The sequence below is a fragment of the Populus trichocarpa genome, chromosome 12 (genome assembly GCF_000002775.5).
Source record: "Populus trichocarpa isolate Nisqually-1 chromosome 12, P.trichocarpa_v4.1, whole genome shotgun sequence".
In the NCBI taxonomy this organism is placed as follows: Eukaryota; Viridiplantae; Streptophyta; class Magnoliopsida; order Malpighiales; family Salicaceae; genus Populus; species Populus trichocarpa.
Window position 1 is genome coordinate 12,885,209 of NC_037296.2, and position 12,394 is coordinate 12,897,602.

The window sequence follows — 12,394 nt, forward strand, 5'->3', positions numbered from 1 at the left end:
AGATTAAACCAAGTTTTCACTGAATTGACCATGTTATTAAAAACTCGATAAAGTCGAAATCATTTGGGAACGCGGTGCAAACTGCGTTCCACATAAATTTAATTTTTTTGTTTAAATTTAATTTGTTTATATGTTTTCAGATAATTTTGATGTGCTAATGTCAAAAATAATTTTTTAAAAATAAAAAAAATATTGTTTTAATGCATTTGTAAATAAAAAGTACTTTGAAAAGTAACCCCCACTATTCTTCCAAACACACAATTATATACTCTGCATCCGAACTAATCATCAATTTATTTGCTGGATAGTAGTTTACATGGTAAGTGAATTTTTTAAAAATATATTATTTTTTTAATATTTAATAATGTTTTATAAAACAAGTTAGAAAATATTTTTTATTATTTGATGATATCATAAAAAATAAGTTAAGAAATAACTTATAAATATTTTACCCATTTCAAGTCTATTAAAAAGATAAAAATAAAATCTAATAGATAAAAAAATTAAAGAAGATAATATTGAGAACAAAAATTTAATTTTATAAATTATTTCAAATAAAATAAATAATAATCAAGAGAATGAATATCAAATTTAATAGATAAAAAAGCTGAAAATTATGAAATAAAAAAATTTAATAAATTATTTAAAAGAAAATAAATAACAAAAAAAATAAGAACCAAATTGATAAATAAAAATTTTTAATGAAAAAAATAAAAAAATAACAATCAAAGAAAGAACGAGAACAAATTAATATAAAAATAAATTTAAATCAAATTATAAAAGATAAAATTAAAAAAATCCAAAACAATCAAATTTAATACATTCAACAAATAATAAAATATATTTTTTTTCACAATTTTAAAAAATATTTCTGCCTAAATAAAACTAAATCAATTTTTTTTAGAGGAAAGTACATTTTATTAATTATTTTTTTTATTAATAAATAAACATAGAAAAATTTATAAAATAATCATGAGGAAAACAAGCTGCCTGACAAGCACTTGTAAAATAAAAATCCGTTTCGTTTTATTTACACATAAAAAAAATAAAAAAAAGAGAAAAAATTCTTGCCATCAGATTAGACTCTGACACCCGCCTATTTCTTTTTTGTTTTGTCTCTTTTTCAAACCAAACCCCTCTCAGCTAACACAGCACCCCTCCTCTCTCTTTCTCTCAAACTCACTGAGTCACCGGACACCCAAATCGCTCCGGGAATTCCTTTCTAACTCCCCGGGATTTTCACTTCCGGTTTCCGAATCATTTCATAACAAAAGTAAAATTTCCCTCTTTTTTCTTGTTGTTTATTTCCTTTAATTTGTAATTCTCTCTCGCTCTTTACATTTCAAGAAGCTTGCATTGTAGGCAACAAAATTTCAATTTCATCTCCTCCTCCTCCTCCTCCTCTCTTTGATCCTGCTTGCTTAATTTTGTATATATTGTTTTCTGTTTGCTTTTTGTATTTTTAATATTCACAATTTTCAGAGAATTTTCAGAGAGAGAGAGAGAGGGAGGGAGGGAAATTGGAGGCGGTGAAGGTGATTGAGCTTTTTTTTTTTTTTTTGGAAAGGTGAGTTTTTTCTGTTTTATTGGACCAGGTCAAATCCCGGTCATACGAAATTCAACCTTTTTTTTCCCAGTGATTACTGTGTTTTAAAAGTTGTTTTTTTATAAAATTTCTTAATTTTGAGGCTTAGCTTTATAATCAAATTTGAAGTTTGAATTTTGCTTTTTTTTGGTTCATCTTGGTTCGTCAGATTGGGAATTTGGGTAGCTTATTTTTTAGGTCCTTTGTGTTTTAGCTTTTGATACCATGTGTTTAAAAATGGTTAATTTTAAGTAAAATCACAACTCCTTCAAGACTGCAGCTTGCTTGCTATATTTTTTTTCTTTTTGCTAGATCTGTTACATTTCCTTTCTGTCTTTGAGTTTTCTGAAAGTGGGAAAACTTGTTTTTTTTTTATAAAGCCATTAAGGTGTGTGTGAGGTTTTATTTTATTTTTTTCTGAAGTAAAAGTGATTAGGAAGATATAATTATTATTCTGTTTAAGAAATCAAGGGGTGCATTTGCGTTTGCATTAATGTTGTGGTTGCTGGTAGGTAAGTGGGGTTTCCCCCCTCTTTGATAATAATATACAGCTATACTGATGTTTATGGTCTTTTCTGGTTGTAAAAGAGTCATTTTCATGTAGGTTTGTTTTTTTTTTTTTTGGGTTTGCTAATTTAACAAGAAAGCACCAACCTTTTTGTGTCATTGAACAAGAAATTGCTTTATGGGTTCATGTTTCTTTAATTTTGATAACTGTTTCCCCACTTTTTAGAGTTTAAAATCATGCGGGTTGGCACTGTTTTTGTTTTCTCTCATTAACAATTTAAAGGACATCAAAGTCTCCCAGTTGCTTGTTATGTTTCAAGAAATTGACTTTTTTGAGTTTTGTATAATAGAAAGGCAAGCAATGAGCAGTGGGCAGAGCGAACAATTTCGATAGTAAAGAGAGGTTTTTGTTTAGAGTTTTTGGGTGTCTTAAGCTGCACCATGCCGTTTGAAGTTATGGATCATAGGGGTAGTGCTACGGCATCTTCTCACTATTTCGAGGACATTCATTTGCCTGCTGAGGTAAGTTCAAAGATTTATGCGGTGACCTTTTTTTTAAGTAATATAGATTGCTTTATATCTATGTGTGCTCTTAGGTTATCTTTATGTGCTGGAAAGAAGCAGTACTGTGATTTAATTTTTGTTTGTTATTTAAGTAATTTGCTTGGGACTTTTATTGGACAGAGACAAATTGGGTTTTGGAATCCGAATACAATGCCTGATCACCAAGGTTGGTGCCATTTAATTATTTACCCTTTGAACTATTTAAATCTGCTAATTAGTGTTGCTTAAAAGCCTTCTCTGATGGAATTGGCTATTTGTAGTGGAATGCGCTGACATAGCTTAGCTTGGACCTTTTTGGTGTGAAAGTCAATTCATTACAGAATTTGAGTGCTCCAAATGGAGTGAATGATTGAGCACATTGATATAGTGAATGATTTATGACATTTTAAACTGATATATTCAAGCATCATCAGTAGTTTTGTGCAAGTGTTTCTGGTCTATCTATGGCTGTTTACAGTCCATGTTTGTTGTCTGACAATCGTGATATCTATATTAGAATCTTAGTCCACTGAAGTTCAGATCCTTTTGTCAATCTTTTTTCCCTGTTCCTGTTTCAGTGTTCTGAAACCACGTGTGCAAGTTTTTATAAAGGATGCAATAAGTGTAGTGTCCCTGTTTTAGTATCTAATAATTCTTAATCAATATCTTAGTGCCATATATTTTAAAATCTGTCAAATGAATCTCTGGTTGTGTTCTGGATCAACATACGAAGTCTCTAGGAAGTATATTATTTCTTACTGGATTTGCCTAGAGGATCTCCCAGTTTTAAATGTTGTATAATTTTGTCCATCAGTTGGAATGGATGGAAAGATACTTATTCCTAGCAGCAACTGTGTTTGTTCTTCACCTCTGTAAAAACTTTCATCAGGCGGGCCACTATCAATGCATTATGCAGAGTTATCACAGTCAATCCTAGACAGAGATAAAAAAGAGAAGTCACTCATTAGTGAACAAGGAGCTAATATGTGCGAGCATGCATGGAGTTCTACGGATCATCATCCAAAATCCTGGTCAAGTTTGTCATTGCAACCGGCATCTTATAGCAAGGGGAGAAGTAGGGCTGATATCAGTGCAGCCCAGTGGGAAAACAGTCTCTTCTCAAGCTCATTTTCTGAAATATTCAGCAGAAAGTGTAAGCTTCCTTTTCATCACGCAGTCAACTGTATTTTATCCTGTGTTCTCTTATGCTATTCGTTATCGTATTATGTGTTATTACAAAGAGCATCAATTGATTGTACATGTAAATTGCTAACTCAATTTTGTCTTGATAAATCTTTGAACGTGTCTAGTTTTCTTTTCTTTTCTTTTTTCTTTTCCAGCAATGCATTTTTTAGGTTGATTCTTTTCTTCCTGCTGCTGGCCCTATCTAAAAAATTTAATGTTACCAATTGCCCTATGTTTGAAAAAATTTAGTGTGCATATTTTGCAGTGAGGTTTTCAGGAAATGACATTCATTCTCATCAACCTGCTAAAACCATTACTTCCTCCAACGAGGAAGAAGAGCCCTTTGAATCTCTTGAAGAACTTGAGGCGAAAACTATTGGAAATCTCCTCCCTCCTGAAGATAACATGTTTTCTGGAGTGACTACTGAGTTGGGGCATGATGCTAAGAACAATAACTTGGATGATCTAGAAGATTTTGACCTGTTCAGCAGTGGCGGAGGCATGGAATTAGAAGGGGAAGGGGGCCAAGGAAATTCAGGTCTCCTTGGGGGAGTTCCCATTGGTCAAGGGCACTCTAATGGTTCAACTGTTGTTGGACATCCTTCTAGAACGCTTTTTGTCAGAAACATCAATAGCAATGTTGAAGATTCTGAATTGAAGGCTATTTTTGAGGTGCATATCATTCTACATCATGCCGTGCTTTATTTGACTTTTGTGTTGGCAAGTCCATCCAGTTTGTCCTGCAAGTTATCAAACATTTTTTTTTGTTCTGTCAGCAATTTGGAGATATCCGAACTCTTTATACAGCGTGCAAGCACCGTGGCTTTGTAATGGTTTCTTATTATGATATAAGAGCAGCTCGAAATGCAATGAATGCGCTTCAAAATAAACCATTGAGGTGTAGGAAACTTGACATTCACTATTCAATTCCAAAAGTGAGTCATTGTTATTCTATTTATATTTTGAATTTATGGACATTATTATTTTTGTTTTTGTGATTTGTGTGTATATGTTTGAATGCACCCTGTTCATTTGACCTTTTTTTCCCTGTTTTTCTCTTCTTACTTTCTATTCTATCAGGACAATCCATCAGAGAAAGATATGAACCAGGGCACTCTAGTGGTCTTCAACCTTGATTCCTCTATTTCAATTGATGAGCTTCACCAAATATTTGGTGTTTATGGGGAAATTAAAGAGGTAATTGGTTTCCGGGGTATTGTTTTGGTTTTTACATATATAAAGGATGAAGAATTTCCCAATAAATACCTTTATTTGTCTGTGGTTTGCAGATCCGTGAATCCCCACAAAGGCATCATGATAAATTCATAGAGTATTATGACATTAGGGATGCAGATGCCGCCCTTTCTGCACTAAATAGGAGTGACATTGCTGGCAAGCAGATCAAGGTTGAATCAAGTCTCCCAGGGGGCACTAGAAGGTATTTCACTTCTCATGAAATTTTTTCTGTGGCATAGTTCCCTGTCAAGATTGACAGTAACTTTGAACGGGGCTTTGTGAACCTAATATTTATCATGTGACCTTAAAATAAGGAGGAATCCACATTGCTTGCTACCTTATGTTCTTTTTTACTATTTGCTTGTATCTTTGTTTTTAACTCGGATTGGTGATTCAGTTTCTTTAATATGCTGCTAGCAGATTACCAACCTATCTTCTGACTCTTAATCTCAATCAATGTTGCTGATAATTTATTAAAATTTTTGTTTGCAGCTTGATGCAACAGTCTGAGCATAAGCAAACTGAACCACATCCTTTTCAAAGGCCTTTTAAAGACTTGTTGTCTGGATCATTGGGTAGGATTTTGTTTGGCATTTGTTTTGATTATATGAACTTAAATCGTGTTTCTTAAAAGAAAATTTTGCCCCATCCTCTGAAAACATGTCTTGCAGCCACATTTTCTCCTGGAGTATCAGCCTCCAGCTACATGGAAAACAGATCTACTCAGGTTTTACACTCTGCTATCCCATCACAGCTGGGTGCATTCACTGATCTTCATCGGAGTTCTAGTGTTTCAATTAACTTACCATCTCCAGTGACAGCAAGTGCTGCCAAACAAATCTCCATTAGTGAAATGAAGTTTGGCAACCAATGTATTCCAAGCACTCATCCTCATTCTTTGCCAGAGTATCATGATAGTTTAGCCAATACTATTTCATACAACTCTCCAGGCACTATCAGAGACATGCCCAGCAGTTTCACTTCCAAAGTGGCAGAAGGAATCAACAGCTTACACATTCAAGGAGTAGGGTCAAATGGGCACCTGATGGAGCTTATTGGAGGGGGTAAGCGCAGATTATCATCCTCCATTCCATTTATACTGTCTTTTTCATGTTTATCTTTTTGATACGAGGTTTGAAAATCAGTTACATTTTTTTTTATGATGAGAGAATTTAGATTCCTGATCTAGAAGTTGACCTTGGGCTTTCTAAAAAAGTTACAAATTAAAATGTTTGATGCATGGATAATAATAAGAGAACAGATCTAGTTATGCTTCAGACATATTGAATCATTATGATCATCTAACTCTGTTATAAAATCTTGATTGTAGAAAACCCATTTAGCTGCAAGTACTGTTTGTTTATGTGCAAAATGAACCGGTTCACATTCCTTTTTATTTAGAAGTTAATTTAATTTACCATTGTTATTAAATCTTCCTCAATTTTTAATCTACCAATTATTGTTGTTATTTTCATTCTTGTGTGAAATATTTTCCTAGTTTCTGGATCTCCTGGAGCTGGAAGCTGTTCTCTTCCCGGGCATCATTATGTATGGAAAAATTCCAAGTCAGGTCAGCAACATCCTTCAAGTGGCATGATTTGGCCAAATTCACCATCATTTGTCAATGGTGTTCATGCTCATCACCTCCCACACATGCCTGGATTTCCTAGAGGCCGTGCAGTTATGCTGAACTCTGCACCTGCACCCCATCACATTGGATCAGCACCAGCTGTTAATCCTTCTCTGTGGGAGAGGCAGCACACATTTTCTGGGAAGTCTCCTGAAACTTCTAGTTTTCACTTGGGTTCTCTTGGGAGTGTGGGTTTTCCTGGTAGCTCTCCACCACATCCAGTGGAAATTGCCTCCCACAACATTTTCTCCCATGTTGGTAGAAGTTGTATGGACATGACTAAAGGCACCGTCCTGCCCTCTTCTCCACAGATGTGCCACATGTTCCCTGGGAGGAACTCAATGATTGCAATGCCAGCTTCATTTGGTTCTCATGAGCGTGTGCGGAATCTCTCACATCGTAGAATAGAATCTAATTCAAACCATTCAGATAAGAAACTATATGAACTTGATACTGATTGCATATTGCGTGGCGAAGACAGCCGAACCACATTGATGATAAAGAATATTCCAAACAAGTATGTGAAAATCCTGCTAGCCCTTCCAAACCTTTTCTTGTATAATCTGAACTTCATTTTTCTTTGCAAAATTATGTCTTAAAGTATTTTTGAACTGTTTAAAGTTTATTATCTTGTCTAGTTCTGTGACAAAGTTACAATGTATAGCATGTTCTTTCATGATTTCAATCCATGCTGGATAGTAATATTTTGAGTTAGCTTCCTATTTCTCTGCTTGGGAACCGCCAGCAATTTCACCGCTTGTTAAAACACCACCCCCACTTGACCAACCTAATTTAACATTAGGATGTTTTTGGTCTAGGCCATCTAATTCGACCATTTTAGCAGACCAGGACTTTATTGCATACCAAGGTGATGTTCACATTCATTGCATGTCAAGTTTGCTACTTTAACACTAGGATGTCAAGTTTGCTTATTGAATCAGAAGGTGTTTTGATCCTTTGGGTGCATTTTCTGTGTTCATTGCACTTAATTTTTTTCCATCTTCTGATTTTATTTGGTGTTTCTTGTAGATATACTTCAAAGATGCTTCTGGCTGCAATTGATGATCAATGCCGAGGAACCTATGATTTTATTTACTTACCAATTGACTTCAAGGCAAGTGATTTTTCTGTTGGATCGACCTCTACTATTTTACACTAGGGTGCACGGTACATACACATGTGTGTAACATCATTTATTGTTTTTAGCTTTTAAGCTCTAATTCCGATTTACAACATGATTTGACAGAACAAATGCAATGTGGGCTATGCATTCATCAACATGATTGATCCTCAACAGATCATTCCATTCCATAAGGTATGTTATTGGCTTGAGTGGGATGATAGTAATTTATGTTTTTCATTGATATGAAATGAATTCCCCATCATATATATGAAATGAATTCCCCTTCACATAAATGAAATGATGAAACTAATTGAGGCTGAACATGTCTTTTACAGGCGTTCAATGGCAAAAAGTGGGAGAAGTTCAATAGTGAAAAAGTAGCATCTCTTGCATATGCTCGGATTCAGGGAAAAGCTGCTCTTATTGCGCATTTCCAGAATTCAAGCTTGATGAGTGAGGATAAACGTTGTCGTCCTATACTCTTTCATACTGATGGTCCGAACGCTGGTGATCCGGTATGATATTTTGCCGTTCAGTTGGCTTGTTAAAATGTCTAATTATTGTAGAGATTTTTTGTATGCTATTATGCTGCCTCTGGTTCAAGCATCTTTATAAATGGAGATATCTTTACATTTAAGATTTAGTAAGGGCTAATAACTAAATGCTTACATCTTCTTACCTCTTTTCTACCAGTTGCATCTGATAGTAACCAATGTAGAGCTATTCTTTTTTCCCAAAAAACAAGCAAGAAAAATAGTTGATCAACTGAAAGTATGTCTTGGATCAATAGCTGCCAGCCTTGTCTCCTGATCCAGTTGTCTGGAGGCTTCTTTTGATGATTAATTCCACATCATAATGAGAATAAAAAATAGTAAAGAATATCAGAATATAAGCAAAGTTGAAGTTGTTGCAAACTCTGGTTTTTTGGTGATTAGGATTTTTCTTTTTTAGTTTTTCTCTCTGGATTATGAGTTTTAAGTAGTAGTTGTGGCTAGTCATATTATTACACTGAAATTTGTGAAAGAGGATTGTTTTTTCAGGACTATTTTCGGTGTTACTCGGTATTTTGCCTTTTCAATAACTTGATTGTTTCACTTATTTTCATGGATGCTAGAACCATTCCATTTTTTATTTTTATTTATTTTTATCTTTGCAGGAACCATTCCCTATGGGTACTCATATTCGATCTAGGTTGGGTAAACCTCAATCCACTGGCAACGAGGAGAACCACCATAGTAGGAGCCCGTCCACTTTGGCAAATGAAGAGGACTCTCCAAATGGAATACACTCTACCTCGGGTTCTGATTATGTGGTTTTCTTTGGCCAAGACACTAACCCGAACCCTGTACGGGTGTAAATCGTCTTATCCACCCCAGCTCTGTAGATTAGGGGTGACCTGACTAGTGACAACTCCCTTTTTGGCTATATAGACTCATTTGACCAAGTTCTGAATGCCATAGTGCATCTTCAGCATCAGGTGGGTTCAGAATTTTCTTTGTTCCCGCAAAATTTTTCCCATCTAGCCTAATTATGATTATAGAGAATGTGGCTTAACTAGGCCTCAAATTTTGGATAATCGAATCATGTACAGAAGCTCCCTGGTTGTGCACCAGAGGAGGTATCTCTGTTTTTGTTCATTTTTGGACCTCTGTAATTTCATTTTCCCCCATATATTTTGGGGTTCCCTGGTGGATCTGTTACTGTTCTAGGCCAAATGTGGTTGCTAAAGGAGAGCCATCGCCCATTAATGTATCCCGATTGTAGAAATTTTTTATGTGCTCAGAGTGCTGTTAATGATAATATTATTTATTTGGCGTTCAATCAGCTGTTCTTTATTTTTCGTGAGTGTTGCTGGGGAACTTAAATATCCTCTAGAAGCAGTATGTATGCTTGTTGATTCGAGGTTGATCAATCATAACCTGACAACAAATTTAGAGTCTTGGAACTAGGGGTGAGCAAAAAAACCGAGAAACCGATTAAACCGAGAAAATCGAGCAAAAAATAACCGAAAAAACCGAACCGAAAAAACAAACCGATTAAATCGATAATTTTTTTTTTAAAAAAGTTAGGTTCGGTTTCGGTTTAAGAAACCTGAAACCGACCAAACCTCAACCGAACCGAACCGGTTCAGTTAAGGGGTACTATAAATACAAATTTTCTTAACCCTAGCAAGCAATACACGTCCTCTGCGTCCAGCCGCCCCCTTTCAACCCTCACAAATTCACAGAATCACAATTCATTGATTCAGTGCTCACAGATCTTTCATCTTTCTCAAATCTCAAACTCTCAATCTCAGAATCTCTCACACTCTCAGTCGTCCAGCTGCCCCCTCTCAACCCTCACAAACCAGATCAAAAATAATTAATCTTCATCTCCATTCTCCTGAGTTCTTGACTCTACAAATCTGGACAAACCAGCTATATCCCTCTCCCAGTCTCCCACACGGGCATGACACCCGACCTGACCCGACCTAACCTCCAGATCTAGCAAACCAGTCACCTCCCTCTCTCACACCCGACCCGACCTTGAATCTTGTCACACCAGGTATGATTTTTATTCTGTCAATCTCTATTTTTTTTTTGAAAAAACATATGCTCTGTAGTGTGATCTGTGTATTTGAGATTTGTGAACACTAGAGCTCAACAGTTACAAGATCTTATCCGGTAAGTAACTCTCTTTTACGTTTTTATATGATGTTTTGAGTGCTAAGTTTTGTTTGTTTTAGATGGTTGTGTACTGGGCGTTGATAAAGTTTAGATTTTTGGATCTTGGGTGGTGTTTTTTTGGCTGATTGTGCTTTGTGTGTTGAAAAAGGTGGGATTTTTAAGGGTCATGTGCGTATTGGTGTATTTGGGCTGTTATGAAACAATAATTTAATGTGAATTGGAAATGTTTGAAGATGAAAGGTGTTGCGTTTTTATCTGTTTAATCCTGCAAACTCGGAACCATGAGGGCTTGTTTGTGTGGATCCTGCAAACAGATTAATGCTTTCAAAAATGAAGATTCTTCTAGCTTTCGCATAGATTTGCTGAGAAGCAGTTGCGGGCGGTGAGGGACGTTGAGGTACATTTCTTGACTTCAGCTAAATCTTAGAAATAATTGAATCACTGTGGCAAACTTAAGCTAAGAGTGTTAGACATTGCAGCATGCTATTCATCAAGCTATTGCTTCACCTCAACAAATAGCCATCCATAGCTCAAAAACGTTTACAGTGTATAGACTAGGCTTCTTCCAGAGTTGATTTTGTCAATCCGCAACCAAATTAATCTTGGGCATGACAAGGGTCATCTGCTTATTTTATTCTCTTGTCAATAATGTTTTGGTTTCTAGGCAGCAGTACCTAGCATTCTTGAGATAACTGACGAGCTCTTCTTCAAGAGAACTATCAACATCCTAGCTTGCATTATTGTGAAGTAGGAATCAATTAGCCACGAATTCTGTCTAACCAAAAATCAAAACTGCATTCATGAAGTTTCTATTTTCTAATTAACAAAAGGCCATAAACATAAGTTGTTTTCCATCTGCTGTAAGTGTAGGAGCCGTTTTTCTTTCATTTTCCTTTAATGGAGCACCGAAACAGATTAATCCTGCAAACTTGAAACCATGAGGTTGTGTAGTCCATTGGTTTGCTTGCAAATGTTTTGTTAATTGTTTCTTTGCACTTAACCTATTTTTGTAAGAATGGATTGGAAAGTAATTGATGTAGTGGAAGGAGGAAATGATGTTCCTGTGATGGAAAGAAGTGGGAATCATTTGAACACATCCAATGTGAAGTGTTTTATTTGATCCGAGAGTAAGATTTTTTCTTCCAGCAATTTCCAAGTGCAGTGTTATAACTTTTTGTTGTTAATGTTACCTTGAGTCAGGTAACTTACACATTTTATTTTGTTTTTATGATTTATTAATTAAATTGTTTGCAATCATTTAACATGTCTAATGTCTTATTTTGTAGAATTTGGTGGAAAATTACATGTAACATCGGATGATAATTAGTTCAGAAGTTACTTTGATGGTAAAATACTACTTTTTATTTTTACATATTCTAATTTATTTTATCATGTTATAATTTTAGATCTTGATTTCCAGGTTTTGATGTCAATGGTATTATGGAATCAAAGTGCAATGTTCTTGTCATCTTGATGTGCTTTTTGATTGAGATGATGTGCACAATGAAGATTTATATTTTTTGCATAAGTGTTTTATTTTTTATGGCAATGTTATTTGTTGTTTCTTTTTAAGCCCTTTTGAAGGCAATGCTTTGTAATTTAAATTTTAATTTGGTGTGTGTGTTATTTAAACTTTGATGCAGGAGAAGTTTAAAACACAAATATTAGAAAGACTTGCAACATATTAAACATAATATTACCACTAATAATTTAATATAAATGAATATTTAGTTACAAAAAATATTAAATATATTATAGAATTTTGTAATAAAATTAGATAATATTTACATTAATTACAAGCTCATTAGAAAGCCCATCAGAAAACTCATTAGAAAGCCCAAAAAAGCTACAAAAGCCCAAAAAGCCCAAAAAACAATAATACAGGTTTTCCGGTTTTTCTGTTAAAAAACCGAACCGAA

At 34.8% G+C, this 12,394-nt stretch overlaps 1 protein-coding gene across 4 annotated transcripts; it reads left to right on the plus strand.

The window, feature by feature from the left end:
- The first annotated feature begins 1,107 nt into the window (after window positions 1-1,107).
- On the plus strand, window positions 1,108-9,630 carry LOC18103828 (protein MEI2-like 1). Of its 4 annotated transcripts, XM_024582409.2 has the most exons (16): window positions 1,108-1,273; window positions 2,443-2,539; window positions 2,570-2,614; window positions 2,777-2,822; window positions 3,525-3,788; window positions 4,086-4,492; window positions 4,597-4,755; window positions 4,901-5,017; window positions 5,110-5,258; window positions 5,549-5,631; window positions 5,728-6,120; window positions 6,555-7,203; window positions 7,716-7,800; window positions 7,933-8,001; window positions 8,145-8,324; window positions 8,966-9,630. In XM_024582409.2, exons 2-16 carry the CDS (start codon window positions 2,534-2,536, stop codon window positions 9,164-9,166), a joined length of 2,853 nt encoding a protein of 950 aa, XP_024438177.2. In that variant the 5' UTR covers window positions 1,108-1,273; window positions 2,443-2,533; the 3' UTR covers window positions 9,167-9,630. The 4 variants fall into 4 exon arrangements, with proteins under 4 accessions (XP_024438177.2, XP_006376926.2, XP_024438178.2 ...); XM_006376864.3 differs by having other exon boundaries at window positions 2,443-2,614; XM_024582408.2 differs by lacking the exon at window positions 1,108-1,273 and adding an exon at window positions 1,483-1,567 and having other exon boundaries at window positions 2,443-2,614.
- The last annotated feature ends 2,764 nt before the right edge of the window (window positions 9,631-12,394 follow it).

What these genes read in the sequence shown, in the direction of transcription:
- LOC18103828 (XM_006376864.3), top strand. Translation starts at nt 2,534, where the DNA reads ATGCCGTTTGAAGTTATGGATCATAGGGGTAGTGCTACGGCATCTTCT. An exon ending in TACAATGCCTGATCACCAAG is followed by an intron (nt 2,823 to 3,524) that starts GTTGGTGCCATT and finishes AACTTTCATCAG; the next exon opens with GCGGGCCACTATCAATGCAT. An exon ending in AGATCATTCCATTCCATAAG is followed by an intron (nt 8,002 to 8,144) that starts GTATGTTATTGG and finishes TGTCTTTTACAG; the next exon opens with GCGTTCAATGGCAAAAAGTG.